Source organism: Terrapene carolina, unplaced genomic scaffold (assembly GCF_002925995.2).
Source record: "Terrapene carolina triunguis isolate 2854851 unplaced genomic scaffold, T_m_triunguis-2.0 Scaffold66, whole genome shotgun sequence".
Lineage (NCBI taxonomy): Eukaryota > Metazoa > Chordata > Testudines > Emydidae > Terrapene > Terrapene triunguis.
This window is the reverse complement of record NW_020664417.1, coordinates 21,423,166-21,445,858: the sequence shown is the minus strand read 5'-3', so window position 1 is coordinate 21,445,858 and position 22,693 is coordinate 21,423,166. Positions and strand designations below refer to the sequence as shown.

General features: G+C 37.7%; 1 protein-coding gene across 1 annotated transcript in view; it reads left to right on the top strand.

Moving 5' to 3' along the window:
• LRBA (LPS responsive beige-like anchor protein) overlaps window positions 1-22,693 on the top strand; it is a 558,096-nt gene that overhangs the window by 412,648 nt on the left and 122,755 nt on the right. The window contains exon 47 of the mRNA XM_024207579.3: window positions 16,703-16,855. Within this exon, the coding sequence (XP_024063347.2) occupies window positions 16,703-16,855 (153 nt within the window). The remainder of the gene's footprint in view (window positions 1-16,702; window positions 16,856-22,693) is intronic.

The window sequence follows — 22,693 nt, the reverse complement described above, 5'->3', positions numbered from 1 at the left end:
CTCCCAATACTTCTGTTAGTCTTAAAGGTGCCACAGGACCCTCTGTTTCAAATTTATTAGTATATACTCATTCATAAGCCGAATTTTTTTTAGTAAAAAAGGAACGCACCAGAGAAGGGGGTCGGCTTATGAGCGGGTATAGAGAGGGAGAGGTGGGACACAGCCCCTCCCCCCAACAAAGATTCTTACGCTAAATGCCTGTAGGTCCTTTTCATTACTGCCTTATACGTATAGCTTATCTTTATACTTGAAGGAAGCAACTCTGTATACTTACAGGCTACAGTGTCCAGAACAGTGGGGATCTGATCGTGGTTGGGGCCCGTGGTGCTAATGTAATTCAAATAATAATAATCTTCATATGTTTATAGGTGATCAGGTTCCTCCTTTGTTGTCTTTTAGCCAAGCTGTGCATTTTTAGCGTTCTTAATTTTTCCTCGTAAGTGGGTCTAATGAGTTATTGTTCTCTGAACCCCCTGTGACATCCTTAGCTGCTGGAAGTGTTGAGATTTTTTTTTTTCCTTAAGCTGGTATGTTTAACAAAACAATTTACTTGAAGGATCAGTTCCACCCTTTTTCAGTATTTTTAAAAAGAATCTAAAACTATATTGTTCTTAGTAAAGAGACATTGTCATGTGCTATAATGTAGGCGCCAAATAATTTTACATCTGTGTTCTTATAACAATCCCATGGTAACATAGTATTTGAGTGCAAATGGCATATTGAAAATGCCATATTCTCTTAGGAACTATTTCCATTATTATACCTGTGTGTTCAAATTATACAAAACTGAAGTGATGAATAATTTAAATGTAAATAATTTAAACCAAGAGCAACAAAGTAAATGGTGATATTGCCCTTGCAGAATTTCCCCATATTTCTTCATATAGCAGCCTACATTGTGTTCTAACCTCAGCTCCTGTGGAAAATGTTTTGCAATGTTTAATAAACTTCTGAATAGCTCCAAAATGTTTATTTCTCCAGTGTGCTGTGTGCTTTCTGAAGACAGCATACAAAAAACTTTCACAATTTATAAATGATGCCCCAGGACACTTAATATGACTGGCTTGTGCACATTTAAATTTAAGTACTCTTCCTTTATGTAGGCTGTTTTACTGTGGGTAAGATTGTTTTGTGAAGCTTGTTTTTTACTGTATTCAGTCCAACAAAAATTCTTCACCCTTTCTGCCTCAGTTTCTACATATATAAAATGGGAATGATACCTCATTCACAAGGCGGATGTCAATTATTTGAAGCATATTGAAAAGGAAATACTTGTATAAGTGTATTAAGTATTATTACTGTGACTGTGATCACAGAAAAGGGTACAGGATTGCGATGGAGCAAAAATGTCTCTGCAATTAAGGGGAATATCTTATATCACTTCATTATTAAAAATATATAATTTTTTTTTTCAGACAGTCATTACTTTCACTACTTTGTGTGTGAGATTCTAACCAAAGTCAAAGGCTAAATCCAGACTTCATCTGGAATATTCATCATATTTCCCCTTTAGATTTAAAAGTTTCTTGTGCACTTGTCACAGGGTATCTGGCCCCTTTATTGTGAGATGGGCACAGTGCCACCTGTGATGGGTAAATTGCCTTTCTTCTGAGGCTGTGGGGCAAGAGGTCAGGTGGTAACCTGAAAAGTCCTTACAAAGGCCAGCTAGAGCTCCTTTGAACAGGTGAATTTCAGGAAAGCAGGTAGTCTCTATAGTAGGTCCTGGTGTGGGAACAGCTGCTAAAGACTGGATCCATAAAAGAGACTTAGACTGAGCATTGCAACGCCAAACTTTTAGGTGACCTGCTGCCTAGTGGAATCCACAATCTGGAGGTAGGCACCCAAGCTCCCTATACAATGCCTGGGAAGAGTTAGGTGCCCAAGAATGGGATTCACAAAAGCCAACATGATGAGTGGGGAGCAACCTAACCTAGCCAATAGATAGGGGTGGGGCCTAATGGGAGGAAGTTAGTTGCAGAGGCATTTCCCTCCCCTGGGGACTCCTCTCCTGTAGATAGGCATGTAAACCAGGTCAGTCATTTCACACAAAAAACTGTGGAGGACAAGGAGGTCTCTTACACAATAGCCCACTGGTTCGAGCACTCACCCAGGATGTGGGGGAGACAGGTTCAAGTCCCCACTCTGACTGATATAGAGCATGGACTCAAACCCAGTTCTTTTGCCTTCCAGGACAGTGCCTTAATCATTGGGCAATGAGGTATTCTCAGGCAGGAAGGTGGAGTGTCTCTGTCTTTGCTGTTGGAGCTTTTCCACTTTGAATGAATAATCACTCATTGAGAAAGAGTGAGTGAATGACTGATTCTATAGCCCTCTGGTTGGGAAACTCACATGGGATGTGAGACCCCCAACTGCAAGACCTTGTTCCATTGAATATGTAAGCATTTATACAAAGTGGAACAGCTACAACAGGAGATATTGAGACAGAGAACAAAAATATAAAAGGGGTTTACTCTTCTTCCTGGTTGAGAAGTTACTGAACATTCAGAGCCATTGAATAGAAAGTTGAGAGGGGGAATTATGTTGGCTTCCTTAAAAAAATAAATACAAATAATTCATTGGCATTGAACTATTTTTATCTGTTGCCCTTATGTAATTTGGAAGCCATAGTATCTTGTTTGGAGGCATTGGAAGTTACACGAAAGAATCACATGGGCTAGTTTTGGTGCAATTTGTGTCAGTTGGTATCACACTTCAATAAAGAAAACTAAAGCATATGTGTGGTCACAACCAATCCTTGTCATTATGCCATGAAAGCCTTGGGATTTGTGATCAAAGCATCAGACTAATCTTGAATTGCAGTATAACCTTTCGTTGAACCTTTCACATTTAGATTTCAAGAGGTGATGCATTGCATTAAACCTTGTTACCTAGCTCTTCCCTACCTATATCTTTAAGCAATGCAAATTAATACTTAGTTTGTAAATTGGAAGAAAGTGCAAATTGCAAATGCCAAGCTGCTCTGTCATTGTTATTTACTTATCAGTTCAGCACTGATGCTTTTAAAAATGCGGAACATATTTTTTTATTCAGAGCTGAGTATTCTGTTCTGATGAATAAAAAACATATTTAATTTTATAGAACTACCTTTAAGGTATTGGACAGACATGAACTTTGACTCTGTTAACTACACTTAGACTGTCAGTGCAGATAATTTTGAGCTGCTGTATAAAATAGCAAATAAGGATAGTTCTGCAATCTTTAGGAAGGAAAATGCTCTTGATCTGGGATTGCATTAAGTTGCACAATGCAATGTCAAATACAGCAGGTTTGTGAATGCTCAGGTTACCTTTTCTGAGGCATGCCTGTAACCATGTTTCTTCTACAAACGAGTGAATGAATACACACCTATGTGTATGAAAAGATTTGTCATCTTTTGTTTATGTAGCTACATTATAGTGTTAAATCAACATATCTTGAAAATTCATAATATAGCATGACTTCAGTCTGTTTGATAATCAGTGCTTGGTCTGCTGTTACCTGTGAAGAGTGAAAGGGATAATTAGACTGACCAATCTTCCTCAGTTTTATATATTATACAACACTGAATTCTAATAGTTGAAGACTGAAAGATAATATGAATCTTTATTAATTACTTTTTAAACCACATTGCTTTATATGTATTTATAAAACACCCCCAAATTTGGTTTTACTGGTACTCCACAACTGTGATTAGACTGTAAGCTCTTTGGAGCAGGGGAAGTCTTTTTGTTCTGTTTTTGTACAGCACCTGGCAAAATGGAATCCTGATCCATGACTGGGGCTTCTAGTAATTAATTGTTACGCACCATAAATATTGCATAGTGCTTTGTGGCATTTCGAAAGAGATACTCTTTTTTGATTTACCTGATATTGTAAAAATAGTATTTTTCCTGGATTTTAAGTGTGTGTGTGTGTGTGTGTGAGAGAGAGAGAGAGACTCCAGTGTCACTTGGAAATAACTAGCATCAAGGAGCTTACACCTTTTTTCCCTTTATACCTCTCTCCCACTACCTCCCTGATAAACCAGAAGAAATGTATTTAAAAATATATCTGAAATTTAGCTCTAACAACTACATCCCAAAATGTACTTTCTTTAAATTGGTTTCCTGGATGAGCATTTGATTTACTGCATGGAATCATGGAGTTATGAGACATTCTGTTAGCTGACCCCTAAGCTTTGGTGACCAGCATGCATGTTGTGGAGTACTAGGGGAAAAATGTATAAAAACACCTTGTATTTTATATTCATGTATAAAATTTGGGAAATCTAACGTCTCTGTGGGCAGATTGAACTGCCTCTCCTACTCCAATGTCCCTGGTGGGGGGGTTGTTTGAAATGGAAGCCAATCTTGTATCCTTTGTGTCATATCACATTAGCATTGTAAGGCAAAGCAAGATTATGATGGCACTGGGTGTCTGGATTCATAACTGGTGTTGGAGTATTTTGTGAATCATCTGAAGGAGATTCACTCATTATCCTGAATCAGGCTGGTGGCAGCAAACATTTAGTAGCTTAATGCTCATGCACATAAATGCTTTCTTGGTGAGCTAGCTGCAAGGCTAAACTGATGAGCATTGCATAGTTTGGGTCGGTGTTACTATGACCCTGGCTTTCATGGGTAAAGTGCCTCTGTGCTTCAGCAAAATACTACTCATTGTCTGCTGTAACTGGTGTGGACTGCCTCAGGCTCTTAAGGATGATCTACACAAGATAAACTGGTACTGGAAAATGGATACACTTTTTTGGGGGGGCACAAGGCCTAATTGACATTTAAAACAGTCAATTTTTCATCTGGTCAGTAGTGTCCCTGGTGGGCAACAGACTATTTCAATAGGTGAGGAAGCGTAGGAGGAGGCTGAAAATTAATATGATTTTACTATAAATAAGATTTTGGCATTAAAAATAAAATTATTTATGGTATAACCATTGGAAATATACAGTATGGCCCCAGGCCTTAGTCCTCCACTCAGTTTTTATCTGTTAAAATGTCTCTCTTTCTAATACAAAATTTGGGGAAGGAGGAGAAAGAGTGCATACTTGAATCCCCATCTTTGATGTGAGAGTTCAACATAGTAAAGAAACTTGAACCTCCGCTAAATTGCTGAAGAATCCTAAGATCCTGCAAGGTTTATTAGCCAAATAGAAAAGGTGCCTAGTTTGCAAAGACATCTTTTTTCTTCTGACCTCCAGTTCATCAGCCTCTCCGCAAGTGAAAGTGTCATGTTTGTTCAAATGACACCATCAAATCTGCAATTTATTGTCACACTGAGTATGTTGTGGTACCTTATGGCAGGGTTTGTCAAACTTTCAAAGCTGGGGACCCCTGTCCAGACTAAAAAAATATTTTGTGACTCTTTCTCTCAAAACCTCTAACTCTGACCATGAGCAGGTGAAGTTTTATAACTATAGTCATACTTGAAATAATGGAGTGAGAACTTTCAAGGCTCCTGCAAATAAAGACCTCCAGAGCAGGGTTTCTTAAACTGTAGGTCTTTGGAGACTGTGAAAAAATGTACATGGGGTGGGGGGGAGGGGAGAGAGAAGTCTGTACAGTAGTCCTGTAATGGCACATCCCTTCAAGACAACCATATTGCTGTAACTTGAGAACCACAGCTGGTAGAAGATGTGCGCATGCTCAGCAAGCTGCTAGAACCTCTGCAAATAATAGTCTGAAATTGGCAGATGTATCTTATGCAAAACAGTACAGGTCAAAAATCATTATTGTGGTAGACAAAGTGCAAGTAGCAAAACACATAGAAAACATGTCACCAAACTAAAACATTGGATGTGTTGGTTATAATAACGAAGCTTCATGGGCACTACCGGGACTTCCATGATGGCAATGCATAAGTAGTTCAGTAATTGCTAGAATTTGCATAACCCTCTGTTCAGTGTGTGTTATGCATCTCTCTCTCTCTGTCAGGGCCGGCTCCAGCTTATTTGCCGCCCCAAGCGGTGGGGGGGAAAAAAAAGAAAGAAAGAAAAGATAAAGCCACAATCGGCGGCACTTTGGCGGCAGCTCTACTGTGCCGCTTCATTCTTTGGCGACAGATCCTTCCCTCCGAGGGGGACTGAGGGACCCGCTGCCGAATTGCCACCGAAGACCCGGACATGCCGCCCCTTTCCATTGGCCGCCCCAAGCACCTGCTTCCTGCGCTGGTGCCTGGAGCTGGCCCTGCTCTCTGTGCTTGTTCTACAGAGAATAAGGCTTTGTTTACACTACCAACTGATGTCGGTATAACTATGTTGCTCAGGGGTTAGAAAATCCTGAGCGACAATAGTTATATCCACCTAACCCCCCAGTGTAGACATGACTATGTCAATGGGAGAAGGTCTCCCATCAGCATAGGTAGCGTCTTCACTAAACGCTACAGCGGTGCAACTGGGCCACTGCAGTGCTGTAAGTGTAGATAAGCCCTCAGTCCATTACAGCTGCCAACTAGGGGACTTAATCCTTTATCTTAAGCTGTAGAGGCTCATGGCTTAGCTTTGGAGGTGATGGGTTCATTCCCTGATAATGACCAAGATAATAGCCGTTACGTTTGGTTCTGCTGGATACTATACGGGAAACCAGAAGACCAAGGTTTATTATTCACAACTCTGCTATTACTATGTATTGACATCTGTTACCATTGAGCAAACTGCTTTTAACCGCACAGTGCCTCAGTTTCCCCAATTGTACAAAGAGGATAGTGATACTTCCTTTAGAGTGCTTAGCGATCTAGGGGTGAAAAGTGCTATATAAGACTAGTGTGGTGGTGGTGTTGGTTTTTTTTTCATGAAAAGGACAATGGAATGTTTTTCCAGTGATGGCTCAGAAAGGAAAAGAAAAAGAAAATACAAAATGGTTTTACACAGATTCAAAACCATATTATCTAGTGTGTCTGAAATGCTCTCTGCTGAAGATATGAAGCCTTCCACATCACAATCAAATCTCTACTTGCTGAGACCTTTAATAATTCATCTTGGGTGGCATGCTTAACCTAATTTACTGACATCTTTGGACACCTAAATGAGCTGAACTCTTCTCTAGAGGCAGAATAAAATATGTTCTGTTTATGCACAACAGGGAGACACATCTATCAGAAAATGTAGAAGTTGGTCTTCCCATGTGCAGGAAGGAAACTTGGCTTTGTTTGTTCTTGTTTTGTGCTATGAGGGAGCTGAAGAACCATTTGGGAACCATTAGGATTTACCTGGTGTGGGATTATCTTTAGATAACCCACAAAGGGGAAAGAGATGGATTAATAACCCTTTCATCCAACATGCTGTTCACTTGGCAACAGTGAGTGGGCGATTGCAAAACAAACCTGTCCTGGAACAAGACCCTGCAACTTAATTTCTTTAGATGGCCAGCGTCTGCTTAGTTTCTGTCTCTAAAGGAGCGCCACTCATCTTTAGTTGCAAAAGTCTTTAAAGTTCTTATTCTACCTTTATCATCATATCTTTGTATCACAACCTGCTGCTGATTTTAAAATAATTGTAGGTTGTGTATTTTGTGCTTTCAGAATCATGGGGAACATCTTCCAGTAGCAAAACAACCTTATCCATTACAATGAATTGTTTGTATTTTAATAATTTTGGGCTTCCTTTCTCATCAAAATTTACTTTTCAAAACTTCATAATTAGATGCTATTCTGGTATGATTATGATTACAATTTTTTTCTCATTCATGGTTAAGGTTAATCTTGGAGTTCATTTCGTAGCTTGGAAGGAGGTTACTTGCTCTGAAAACTTGGAGAAACCTGTCTAGCCCACAGTATTAGCAGTACTGAGGTAGCATACTATGCATTCTGAAAATGTAGACCCAGACGAAAGTTAAGTTCTCCCGTTGTTTCATCTTGGCTTTTGCTCAGCACCCAGAAGCTCTGCCAAGGTCTTGGTAGTGCCATTGGTGATATGCCTCAGAGGTAAAAACAACCTACAGTCTCAGCCAGAAAAACCTATTTTTTAGGGTGTGGAATTTCAGTCAGGAGGTGTTAGGCATGAACAGTAAATTAATTAGTTTATACTCAATGCACACAGGCACTATCAATGAAGTGTCCTTGGTTTTGCACTTGGGTCTTTGACTTCTACATTAATGTGTTGTGTTGGGACTGGATGATGCTCTGAGATCTGCTGCCTCCCTTTGCTTGATCCCATAGGTGCATGAAAAATTAGGCTATGCAGAATTTAAGACATCCTTATAGTGCCTCATTGCCCTTATCCTAGATTTCTGGATATGATAGCCTATGTTCATCTGGATTTCCTCATGGAAGTTCCAAGTCCTTTCAACTGTTCCGAGGTTGGTCTGATTGCTGAGACCTCAGAGGATGCATGAGGAAATGGGAGTACCGGGAAATATTGCTTTTAAGTCACTTCTATATGGATAATTGTTGCTAAATGATACTTTCCAAAAGAGATCCCCTATCACTCATATTATTTGTAACAGTTCTTTCATTTTTTTATTTAGGTCAGATAAAGCTGTTAGGGTACAACTGACTGCTAGTTATACATTCATATGTGATATCGGCCGTACTTCAAGCCACTGGGGGAGGCAACTCCTTTAGGAAGATTCACCATTTAATCTTCCCTCTCCCATATTAAGCACACACAAATCTGATTTCACTTGTAGTTTAATATCAGTTTAATCATCTTATATGCAGTTTGTCCATGGATATTAACCCCTACAATTTTCTTGTTCATGTAAATTACCCTTTTGGTATTTTTTGGACTCTCTGTGAATAAGAAGCTTCATAGTCTAGAAGTTACAAGGGCTACCAAATTTTATTTCCCCATCACTAATTATTTTCAAAATGTAATTTAGTCCACTTTTTAAATGACATGGGGGAAAAGGCTGAAATTATATATTCAACCTGTTTTTTTTATTTTTGCCTCTCTTTTCCTAGTAAGAGATTAGCATTACATAATTTCCCCATGCATCCTCAGTATATCCTACAGAATAGAGTAAAATATTTGCATACACCTATAATTGGTGTTGGCTGGCAATTTTAAACTGCTAAGTAATCACCTATTAAGTACATCGGTGTTGAATGGAAATTTTCATCCAGTTCTTATTAAAAGCACAGCAAGCCATTTATCAAAATACATATAGTACCTTTTTATACATTTTGGTTTTGTATAATTTTCATTGATATAATTAATATGTTAATATATCATTTGTTTAAACTAACAAATATTCAGAAAAAGAATCACATTACATGAAAGAGAATTTCAACAGGTTGACAATCCAGTGATAAAGGTCATTACTTTGTTAATTAAATTAAGAACTTGAATGGAAACCTGCCGAGACTTGGGGGGAGGGGGGAAGGGAAGAGAATTTAATGCAATTTGTTGAGAGAAATAACATATGTTAAGGGAAAAACAGCAAACTATCCCAATGCAAAGGAAAGATAGGAAGAATAGTAAGAGGCCAATATGGCTCCTTCAGGAGCTCTTTAATAGTCTGAAAATCAAAAAAGAATCCTATAGAAAGTGGATACATGGACAAATAGCTGAAGACAAAAGAATAGCACAACCATATGTGGACAAAACAAAAAAGGCTAAGACGCAAAATGAGTTACACCTAGCAAGGGAAATAAAAATCAATACAAAGAGGTTCTATAAATACATTAGGAGCAAGAGAAAGATGAAGGGAAGTTTAGGTCCACTACTTAGCAGGGGAAGGAGAACTAATAATGGATAACATCAAGAAGGCTGAGTTATTTTATGCCTGTTTTGCTCCAGTCGTCTCTAAAAAGATAAATTATGACTAGATATTTATCACAATATTAATAAAAAGGGTGAAGGAACACAAGCCAGAATAGGGAAAGAAGAGGTAATTAATATTTAGGTAAGTTAGATATATTCAGTCATCAGGACCTGATGAAATGCACAATAGGATGCTTAAGGAACTAGCTGAAGCAATCTCAAAACCATTAGTGATTATCTTTGAGAAGTCATGGAGGATGGGTAAGGTCCGACAGTATTGAAGCAGGGCAAACACAATACTTGTTTTTAAAAAGGGGAACAAGGAGAATTATAGAACAATCAGCCTAACTTTGATACCTGGAAAGGTACAGGAACAAATTATTTAATAATCAGTTTATAAGCACCTAAGAGATAATAGGATAATAAGTAACAGCCACCATGGATTTGTAAAGAACAAATCATGCCAGGCGAACCTAATTTCCTTTATGGACAGGTTTACTGCCTAGGAGATGGGGCAAGATACAGTATATCTTGATTTTAGTAAAGCTTTTGACACAGTGAAACACGACAGTCTTATAAGCAAAGTAGGGAAATGTGGTTTAGATTAAATTACAATAACTTCAGTGCACAACTGGTTGAAAAACCATACTCAAAAAGTAGTTGTTGTTGGTTTGCTGTTAAAATGGGATGACATACCTAGTTGGATTCTGCAAGAGTCTGTCCTGGGTCTTGTACTAATGAATATTTTCATTAATGACTTGGATAATGGACTAGAGAATGTCTTTAAAAAATTTGAAAATGATACCAAACTTGGGAGGTGTCCCAAACATTTTGAAGGAAAGGATTAGAATTCAAAACAACTTTGGCAAATTGGAGAATTGGTCTGAAATCAACAAAATGAAATTCAATAAAGACAAGTACAAAGTATTAAGCTTTGGAAGAAAAACATCAAATGTACAGCTACAAAATGGGGAATAACTGGGTAGCCAGTAGTACTGCTGAAAAGGATCTGGGAGTTATACTGGATCACAAACTGAATATGAGTCAATGGCGGGACGCAGTTATGAAAAAGGCTTGTATAATTCTGGGGTATATTAACAGAAGTATTGTATGTAAGATACAGGAGTTAATTGTTCCGCTGCACTCAGCACTGGTGAGGCCTCAGCTGGAGTGCGGTGTCCAGGTCTAGGTGCCACACATGAAGAAATTGGAGAGAGTATAGAGGAAAGTCACAATAATGAGAAAAGTTTAGAACAACTGAGCTACGAAGAAAAGGTTTAAAAAAAAACCTTGGTATATTTAGTCCTGAGAAAAGAAGACTAAGGTGTGACCCAATAACAGTGCTCAAATATTTTAAGAGCGGCTGTAAAGAAAACAGTGATCAATAATTGTTCTCCATGTCCAGGAGAAGGTAGGACAAAAAGTAATGGCCTTAATCTGCCGCAAGGGAGAATTAGTTTAGATCTTATAGTTAGAAAGTTTTTTGTAATGATAGTTAAAGCTCTGGAACAGGCTTCCAATGGAGGTTGTGGAATCCCCATCATTGGAGGATTTTAAGAACAGGTTAGACAAACACCTGTCAGGGATGGTCTAGGCCAGTGGTTCTCAACCAGGGGTATACACAGATGTCTTCCAGGGAGTACTCAACTCATCTAGATCAGTGTTTTTCAACCAGGGGGTTGCAGCCCCCAGGGGCGTCACGGGAGGGGTTTAGGGGGATTGCAAGTGCAGGGCTGGCATTAAGGGGTGGCAAGCAGGGCAACTGCCTGGGGCCCCATACCAGAGGGGCCCTCACAAAGCTAAGCTACATGTTTCAATCCTGCCACCTGGGGCTCGGGCTTCAGACAAACCTCACAAGTGAAAAATAGGCCCAAGTATCACACTGAAATGTAAGTACAATATTTCTATTCCAATCAATGTATTTGGCAATTATATGGTAAAAATTAGAAAGTAAGCAATTTTCAGTAATAGTGGGCTGTGACACTTTTGTATTTTTAGGTCTGATTTTGTAAGCAAGTAGTTTTTAAGTGAGGTGAAACTTGGGGAAAGCAAGACAAATCAGCCTGGAAAGATTGAGAACCACTCGTTTAGGCATACTTGTTCCTGCCTCTGTGTGAAGGGATGAACTAGATGACCTCTCGAGATCCCTTCCAGCTCTACATTTCTATGATATGTAATAGAAAAGATATGATACTGTGGGTACTTAGAGACTAGTGTGCCAATTGATATGGAAGAAACAGACATTATATGTAATGCTTCTAAAGTGGTATTTTAACCAATTGTACCAACTGCACCATTTAGGTCCTGTAGCAAAGGAAACAAATCATGGCAATAAGAGTGCCGGACTGGACTTCTAGTGTGCGTTTTGTAGCTTTTATTAGTGTATTTTTGGCTGGTGATAGTAAGACCTTTAATATTGCTTAAAGGGACTTTGAAATAGTTTAGGCCCCAAATTTGATCTCTTCTAAAATGTTTTCTGGCTGGGGATTTGACTCACTGATTCTAAATACCTCTACAGTTCATCTGTTTCTCTTTCAAAATACGGTACTTTATCATCTAGAAATCAAGGACAAAATAAAACAGGGCTTCTATAAGATGTAACAGATTGCTTTCTGTGCTCTGTAGCATATGTTAAAAACAATTCCCAGTGCTCAGCTGATAATCCTCATCGATGCTGCTTTGTAATAATATTAAAAAAGCAAGTTTCCTTAGAAATCAGTGTTGTCCGTTTGGGAAAAGACAGTTGTTAAAATAAGTTGCATTTCAACATATATGGAAATCATTGAAATGAAAATTCCTGACACAGTAAGCCCTAACATCTGAAGTCTATCATGGAAAGGCCTATTTAAATACTATGTGCTAGATTCCATCACCTTACTCATATTGAGTAACACCTGACACTCTCAGTAGTTAAGTGATGTCAATAGCACTACAAAAGGAATGAGATAATACAGAATGTAAGAGTGACAAAATTTACCCTACAGAATTGAATTTCATTAAAAATGATTTCACTATTTTATTCTTGTGTTTCTAATCCATGAAAGTATTTTAATAAAGAAAATGGTTGAAGTGATTTTCAAGATGAATGTTTAGGACTACCACATGAAAATAATCAGACAATTTCGCAGTCCTCTGTGAAATCTTACAAACAAAAGAAGCATCAAACAACTCTATAGTAGTTTTCATTCAATAGATAAATAAAATGCTATTACAGTTTAGTGTGGAAGTTGCCCATATGGTATGAAACTTTGGGGGGGAGGTGAACCAAATTTTGGTCCCTATCACACATAGGTGCATGCTAACTTTGATCCCATGAGTAGTCCCATTGTTGTCAGTAGAACTACTCACATGAGTAAGTGATTTCAGGATCAGGGCAATACTGTGCACATGCTATGATCCCTTTAAGAAAAAATAAATGTAGCATAAACAATGTTTTTGAACTTACTTTGTCAGAAGTAAACATTTATGGCCAAGTAAGAACTCCCCCAGAACAGGCTTCTAGTAGCAGCACAAACAATACCATTATTTTAAAATATTGAGCTTGCTAAGGAGGCCATCATCAGAAGTGTAAAGGTTTGTAAGTGTGATAAGGATGTAATCTTTGAGTATTGTCCTTTAACATGACTCAGTTGAAATTATCTTTAGGTGCAAAGATGCCAGATTCTCTGTTGCCCTGCTTTGTGTGTAGTCTTTTACACCAGTGCAAAGTGACTCTAAAGTGGGTGTAAAGTACTACCAAATCAGAATGGTAGTTTAGAGCTACTTTGCACTCACTTTGCCTCTGTGTAAATGACAACACTAGGTCAGGGCAACGGAATCAGGCCCCTGATATTTAAGAGAGGTATTTGCTTGTTAGAAAGAAAAACAGCTTTACTATGGTACCAGTAGAGATCTTCCTGAAAACTAGTTATTAAAGTTATGAAATCATTTCTATAAAATGTTTTTTAATTGGGGAAATTAACAGAAGTAATTGATTGTTTTTATGTTGTTACCTTTCACCATAGCATTTCTGCATATTCTAATGAAAGCCATGTGTATTCTACAAAGCCAAATGTTTTCTGATCTTGCAGAACCAAATGAGTAGTTGTGTATTTATATATTTAAAAAGTCATCAGTAACATATGTGATGAGCTGATGTTTAAAACATTCAGCATCATACTATGTGCTAATATTTGTAGTGTAAGTTGATGTATTTCTCTGCTATTGAATTACTAGTAGCCTGCCTTTCTTTATGTGAGATGTAAAATGATGAAATTGCTGAAACTTTGGTATTAGACTTCTTTTATTTAACCTTGCTACAACCCCTTTCCTTATTTGTCCAACTAACTGGTTTCAAACTTCTTATTATCAGGTACTTGTCAAGCATTTGATATACAAGCTTATTTTTACCCTGCTTAGTTAATTAAGGTGACTGTAAACAAAAAGATGTACAATTCAAAGTCATGCAGTGTTTCACACAAGGATGGAGGTGATAATAGCTTAATTCCTGCTAGATCTTTCCTATCTTTGCTCTGGCTACTGCAGACTGACCTTGTCCACAATCTGATGACCTGCCTATTGCACTCAGCTGTTTGGAAAGCTGCTCTGCCATAGCTAGCCCCGAGGGGGTATCTGGGAGACCACTGATCCATTGACCCATGTCAAGACTGGATTTCAAATCTGATCTACTTGGGCCTCTGACATAGCTACACACAGGTCCACCGCACGTAAAAGCCAACAGAACAGCCTGTATTTTTCTGCTTGTTAAGTGGCATGCAGTCTCCACTTGTTAAACGGAATACCAATTTTACACTAGTTGCTTGCTATTAAATTAATTTCCTGAAGCAATTACAAATATTGATCCATTCATTCGGAGGAGGGAATTCTCCAATTTAGCGGCATAATTTTTTCTAAATCTATCAAATTATCACCTTTTACTTGCTATGTTTCCTAAGACTGAATGTTAATGTCCCATTTTAAAAAATGCCTTTAAAATACATCAAAGAAAAAACCCCCAGAATTTCTACATAAGCATTTTCTAAATAAATATAATGTTTGGATTGCCCAGTTAAAATTACAAAAATCTGGAAATAAAAAAAGTTATGGTTCTAATAGCAACATTAACTAGACCACATTGTATACATCCTACATATTATGTGGTAAATATATATTACAGAGTAGACTGCAATATATTAAGTTACACGTTTAATTAAAAAGGGAAAATATATATTACATATATGCAGTAGTTTTGCAGTGTTGTTGTAGCCATGTTACTCCCAGGATATTGGAGGGACAAAGTGGGTGAGGTAATATTTTTTACTGGAGTAAACTCTAACATTTGCAATAAGGTAACTATACTATTGAAACTTTACTTTTCCTGAAATTATGTGTTTGACGGGGCTCTTAATGTTCCATTGTCTGCTTTAAATTTCCGTTATTTTTTTAAAAAAGAAGTGCCTCTTAATATTTAAATTATTCCAATTAAGCTTAGAAATTCAAACTTCATTAGCTGTGTGTGCATGATTGTTTTTCTGAAAAATTCCTGCTGTTGTAACCGCTGTTGCAGCTCTGCTAGTGAGAGCTTTAGTATAGACAGGCCACTGCTGTGTTAATCACTGTGTCCTAATCTCACTCAGCGCAGATATAGACAATGATAAAACTTCTAGTTTCAATCTTGTAACAAGCTCCATGCAGGTAGACCCCTTCACTCCCACGGGAGACCCTTTGACTTCAGTGGTGCTCCACATGGGTGCAGGGGTCTGCCTGCATGGAGGGCATTGCAGGATCTGTCTTGAAAGTTCCAGATGTTGCCACCACCAGTTGAGTTGTACTGGAGTGGTGGAATACTTAACAACAACAACAACGGACTTTTTGACTTGTCACCTTTGGTTGGTTGGAGACTGTTTTTTGCAGGACTGAGTTAGCAGGATTTTGAAATGGAAAAAAAAATAGAGGGCCTGATTCACAACTTCATTACTCTAGTTTTAATCTGGTATAACTCCATAGATTTCAAAACTTTACAGAAAATTTACTTTTGAGCAGGGACCAAACATGGATAATTTCAGCCCAAATGGTGAATGCTTCAGACAGTATGTGTGAGTGAATGGGATTATTACCAAGGCTACGATTCTGTCACGGAGGTCACCGATTCCGTGACTTTCTGGGACTTCTTTTGGGGCAGGGCTGGAGCAGCTGTCAGCCTCAGAGCAGTTGCTGCCAGAACAGCTGGCCAGTGGCCAGCCCCAGGGCTGCTGCCGGAGCAGCAGTCAGTGTTGGTTCAGACCCTCTGGGGCTGGAGGAGTAGTAGTCAGCCCCTGTTGCAGGAGCAGCTGGTGGGGCTGGAGCAGCTGCAAGCCCCAGCAGCACTCTTTGTCCCCCGTCTGCCTCCTCCCCAGGGAATTTTTTAGTAAAAGTCAGGTACAGGTCGCAGGCTTCCATGAATTTTTGTTTATTGCCCGCGATCTGTCCATGACTTTTACCAAAAAATACCCATGACAGAATCGTAGCCTTAATTATTACTAACTGTTTTGCAACATTATAACAATTATAGCAGGTGCTGCTTGTGTGCAGTGTTATGATTACCCTTTGTACACTTAGTAGTTATTCTTTTAAACGTGGGGATTGGTGGGAAACTTGAAAGGAGTAGTTTTGCCTCAGGTTTCAGCCAAAATTTGTTTGCACCATGAGGTCTTAATTTGTTCCTCACCTAAATGGTTTTAAAAGATTGTCCATGAATATTGGACAGATAAACCTGTAACCAAAAACACTTTACATATGTTTTTTAATCAACAAAATATATTGTGAACTATTTCCTGAAAAATGCTCCCTTCCATTGTGTTAAGAGCATGATCAGGGCTTTCCAAATCTGAAGAGGCTTTAAATGTTTGTGAAGTAATGAGAGAGGATTTCTACCTGTGAGTGTTTAATGTTCCTCTTATTGCACTCTGCCCTCCTCCCCCATCATTAATGCTTTAAGTAACTGTGTTGTGTGTTAGAATTTATAACATGATATTGTTTTTCCTTTGCATACAGGAGCTGATTCCTGAATTTTATTATCTCCCAGAGATGTTTGTCAACCTCAACAATTACAATCTAGGTGTGATGGATGATGGAACAGTGGTATCTGATGTTGAACTTCCACCATGGACCAAAAGCCCAGAAGAATTTGTTCGCATAAATAGGCTGGTAAGATGGCTATCATCTTTTGTCAGTTGAGGGCCAGTTCTTGCAACTTCTCTACTAAAATAGCTTATGACCATTTGTCCTTGTCTTCTGTGTATAGCTAGAATTTACATTAAACTATTACTGAAAATGATAATCTGATGCAATCTAAGGGAGTAAAGGTTTCTTACAAAGTGGGGGCGGGGGAGGCTTGTCCCCTCACTCTTTTTGGTTTAAACTTTCTTTGTACATTGTAAAGAAAAGTATTTGCGTGGGGGGATATTGTAAAGAAAAAGTAGAGTAGGGTGCGCTACATAATTCTTCTTTATGTTCAGATCTTGCCTACCTTAAAAAGACTCGATGATTGAAGGACTAATTAAATTATCCTATCACAAGAGACTGAAAATTGATTGATTTTCAGTCAGCCAGGCTGTTTAAAATGTATATTTTTATTTGCTTTTTTTAAACACTTATTTAACTCCAGTGTCTAATGAACATTTGGGGGAAGTGGTGTCTTTCTTAAAGAGTCAGTGTCCCCACCCCTTCCATTAAGGGAGTATTTTTCAGACATACCAAAGCTGAGCTGCCATTCAGAAAAATAAAAACAATCACCCCCCTCACCCGCTTGTAATTGTGCCATGTGGTTTTAAAGGCCTACGCATCTTAATTTATACATCATCTATGTCCCACCTCTTCCCCCTAATCCCTCCCAGGGAGTCTTTCCCTCCTAAATGTTGGGAAGCCCTGGTGTTGGTCTTCAGAATATAGCATTTCCTCTCTTTCTTATATGCTTGGAACAGTGAAATAAGGAACTGGGCTATTTTGAAAATAATATCATTGTCATCTGAGTTAGCACCCACTGAAATGAATGGGACAGTTCACACCTCAGAGCTATTGTTTCAGGCTCTCTGCAGACTCAAAGGTCTCTCCATCAGCGACACTCAGGACATACTTTCTTGCCAACCATAACTTATAGAGACTTTTAAAAAAATTAAAGCTGAGAAGCGAGGTAACAATTGATAGTCTGTCCATGACCCACTCAGCTACTCCTTTGCAACCCTTATAGAAAATATTTAATTAAGATATGAAATCCCACTGTACACTTCAGAGATGCTAAAATGTCTTCCAAGAAGACCAGGAAACACCAGACTTGACCTTCCTAATAATTCTTAGGTTTAAAAAACAAACAAACCAGAAAGAATACATTTATTCTGTTGTTGAGGGAAAAACTTAAAACCTTTTTCTCACGAAGAAGCAAAAAGGGCATATACATAATTAAAAACATCTTTTACAGGTTGTCTTAAAGCTTTTTACTCCGTTGCAAAAGAACTTACTCAACAGAGCTTCCTCTCTTTAGCAATTGGTCATTAACTGTCATTTTACTAGTGAGGTAATGCTGTTATGGCCTTTGGAAATACTATTGAGTGTAGGCTTGGGTCTTTGTATGTTAGGGTCATGGAAATCAGGAATATTAATACTTGAAATAGTTATAGGACAAGCTATAAAGATTTTAAATTATAGAGTATGCTAGAACAATTTGGGTGTATTCTTTTAAGGGAAAGTACATGTGAAATTGATCCAAATTAAGATTAAAGCATGCACAGACTTCAGATAGCAAGGTTCGAGTGCAACTTTGGGTGTTACAGGGCTTGATGAAGTTTGATGTATTATGAATATGATACTCAAACACTTCGAGTTCAACATGCATCGATGATTCAACACCATTCTAAGAACAGAAAACACCACTGCAGACTTGTTCAATGTAATTTAGCATCTTGATTTGCTCACAACAGTATTTTTTATCCTTGCATATACTATGTCCATCTTTCTGTCATTGTCCACACTAGGAAAGTTAGGGCCATCAGTGGAGGCTGTAGTAGTGACAGTTGTTTTTACCACCCCATAATCTAATCTTGCACAATAAAAGCTGTCTCTCCACTGGCAAAATTAAGAACCACAATCCAACACTCCAGCTGCACTTGTGGCAACAGATCTGCCTTGTCCACTGCTAATAAGGTTGCACCAGTGATAATTATAAATCTTAATTTTCCTACTGGGGACATAAACAATACTCCTCAACATTCCAGTACCCACTCTTTCTTTTTCTCTTCCTTTCTGACCCCGGCGTCCATTTTTTCTCTCTGCCTTCAGGACTGACTTTTCCTCCCTCTCTCATTTCCCAAGGCCTTTGCTAATAATCTCTGCCTTTTTGCAGCTCTACTTGATATCTCTCCCTTGTGCTATATTTTCAGATGAAGTGCCTGATCAGTGGGAAGCAGATGCTTTTTAATTATTACTGTTAAATTCTTGGCCACTAAATGTAGTATCCCCTTAGAGCTATATCTTATATAGTAATACTCTCAGTTTGTATTCTAGGCTTTTTCTTTATCTACTTAGGATCCATATAGTAAGTGCTGCTTTATTTTGGTACTCTCTGAAAGATCATTTCAGAAAAAAAGAATTAGAGTGAAAACCATGTTTCTTATTATATAACTAACTGTAACATTAGTTGCATTATATGCAGTAACATTATTTCAGGTCTGAAACTGGCAGCACTTTTCTAACCTTGGATCATTTGCACTTTCAAATTTTAATTTACTTTAACTCAGTTTAAATATTTTTCAGATCTTAAAAATTACTTAAATATGTTCTTACAACTCTAGATTATTGTTCAGATGTAAATATCTAATTTTTGTTTCTCACTTGGTTTAGTTTTCAAGTAAATGTTCATTAATGAAAGTGACTTATTAAAGTTATTTAGTTTAGAAAGATTTTATGTTAGTTATTATGCTGTCCATCTTAATATCTGGCATGTAGGTAAAACTTGCAGTATTAATAATGCATTTATTAATAATGAAGGTTTTCATTCCACCTTTTTGTCCTAAAATAGTTTTCATCAAGAGAGAAAATGCAAAATAATTATTAAAAATAAAAATGTTTTGCTCAATAAAATTTTTTTACCTGAAGGTATAATTTTGAAAGTATTTTATAATTTGATGCAGTAGAGCATTTTTGGTGGCATAAACTCATTTTGGGTAGGGAGAAAATAGGAACTTGAAAACCGGCACCATATAAAATGTCTTTGTTCAGAGCTTTGCTTCTGATAATAGCCCTTCTGGCCATACCACAAATCCCTGTTAATATTAGTGTAATTCATAAACAAAGAAAGTTTTGAACAGCCCTGCAGTGATAAATTAAAGCCTTTAACTAACTAGTTAACAAACTAGTTTAAGCTGGGTGTGTATAACAAGTAAATTTATTCTGCCAGTAAGGCTTGGTTCCATTGTGAATATTTTTATGGGCAGTGCCATTAGTGATTTCCTGTTTTACAATTGAATAAAAACCATCACATTTTATGCAAAAATACTAATATTAATTTTTTTTATATTTGTGGGGTTAGCATAATGAACAAAATGACGAATAAGTTTATTTACTAGCAGTCACCTGAAAGTCAGTGCCTCAGAAATATTATTTAAAACAGTTGTTACAATACAGCACTGATTCATTTAATATTTCCTTACAACTTCCTGTATCAGACTAAATTATGATTATGAAAAGTGTTCTTTTTTGTAAGCTATCACATACAGATTTTTTCCTCTTGCATTTCCGTTTACCTTTTCAAGACCACAGATTTTATGCAATGATTGGAGCTCATGAAATGCATACCGCTTTGATCTGTGACCTTTTTGTGGTGCTAATCAGGTTCCTGATATCATTATACCTTGCTCATTAATCATATTTCCTGCAGCCCGTCAGCCAGCCAGACAGCCCAGGCCCCTGTTTTCAGCCCTGTGTTGGCAGGTTTCTGCTTTTCCAGATTATTACAGTGTGATACTTTGGCTTCTCATAAGCAGACCCACATCAAGCTGTGTGCTACAATTAAAGTCAGATGGTCCTCAGGTTGAACAGGGATATAGTGTTGCAGCTGTCTGTCTTCCTGGAACAGACCAGTACGAGGAACAGATGATATGTAGGTCAGTGCATAATAACAGATTGTACACTACTGGGTCAATAGCAGGGGTTCAGAACATTAATTGACTGACAAACTTATTTAAAACTGATTCCCAACCTGTTTTTAAAAACAGTATATAGGATGTATTTTAAATAGAATAGATTGCATATCTGGCTGTCTTTTGTGTGTATTGGTGGGAGAAAGAGGAGAATGGTGGATGGATAATACTACATTTTGATTGATGCAGTGTCATACAGTAAGCTAAATGAGTCTAATAATGTAATATAAACTACATTTTAGAATTGTAAAATATAGTTTTTACTTGCAAATTTATTTCCTCTTCATATGTTGTATAGTTTGACAACAGAAAGCATGAATCAATATTTTTTTGGTAAAGAAGACTTTATTTGATCAAAGTAATAGTCTTTCATCAAGCTGTAAAATAAATTGTTTTTGTTTAGTCTTCTCCCACCATAGATAGAATACAAATGTATTTGGCCAGTATTTTTCAGGGGTTTTAGATCATTTATTGAATTTAACAGTGTTTTAAATGTGTTCTAGTTTTCCTTGATCCTGTGGAGTAGTCACAATTTTGTGTCTGACAACAGTGTGCTGCTATTGTAATATTATATCACATCAGAAATTCAGAATTATGACTTCATTGATGCACCATAGATGTGTTAGATGAGCTGTGAAGGATTAGGGCCAAAAAAATTAGGAGACACATCTGAAAGTTAAATGGACTTCAGTTTTAATGAGACATCATTCAAAGTTGTCCCCAGTACTTAAGTCCCTCTGTAAAGCTAAAAGAGTAATCATTAGTAAAGTTATTAACCTAATGTGTACTGTGCAAAATATTATTCAAATATTCAAACTGATTCAAAGCTTGTTGCATATCCTTAGGAATAAAATACTTATAATAGTTAATCAAACATTAGCAGTACTTAAAGCCATACATTAGCATCTAAAATATTTGAAAATGTTTTCTTCAAGGTGGGTGAGGTAATATCTTTTATTAAACCAACTTCTATTGGTGAGAGAGAGAAGCTTTTGAGCTTCAGATCTAAAAAAGGTAACCAGTGTCACAGTTAAATACAAGATGGGACAGATTATTAAGCATAAGGTTTTGCATTTGTTGTCCTGGCAAAACCTGCAGACACATTTCTACTGCTACAATGATCAACACTCCCACAACACACTTTCAAAATATATGGTGTGACGGGTTGGATCACAGAAACCCCCTTGGGAGCTGCCACCCGATGTGCAAAGACTACCCCTGCTTCTGTTTTCCCTGCCAGCTCAGAACTCCAGCACCCTGTCTTGCTGAATTAGACACTCCAGTCCACTTCAACACAGACCCAGGGTCTGAATCACTTGTCCCAATGCTGCAAGTTTACTCAAAAACAGCTCACAGGAGTGTGCTTGTCTTTAGCACTCAGATGCCCAACTCCCAATGGGGTCTAAACCCAGATAAATCCGTTTTACCCTGCATAAAGCTTATGCAGGGCAAACTCATAAATTGTTCGCCCTCTATAACACAGATAGAGAGATATGCACAGTTGTTTGCTCCCCCAGGTATTAATACATACTCTGAGTAAATTACTAAATAAAAAGTGATTTTATTAAATACAGACAGTAGGATTTAAGTGGTTCCAAGTAGTAACAGACAGAACAAAGTAAGTCACAAGCAAAATAAAATAAAATGCGCAAATCTATGCCTAATCAAACTAAATACAGATAATCTCACCCTCAGAGATGCTTCAGTAAGTTTTTCTCAGACTGGACACCTTCCAGGCCTGGGCACAATTCTTTCCCCTGGTACAGCTTTTGTTCCAGCTTAGGTGTTATCTAGGGGATTCTCCATGATGGCTCCTCCCCCTCTCTGTTCTCTTCCACCCCTTTATATATCT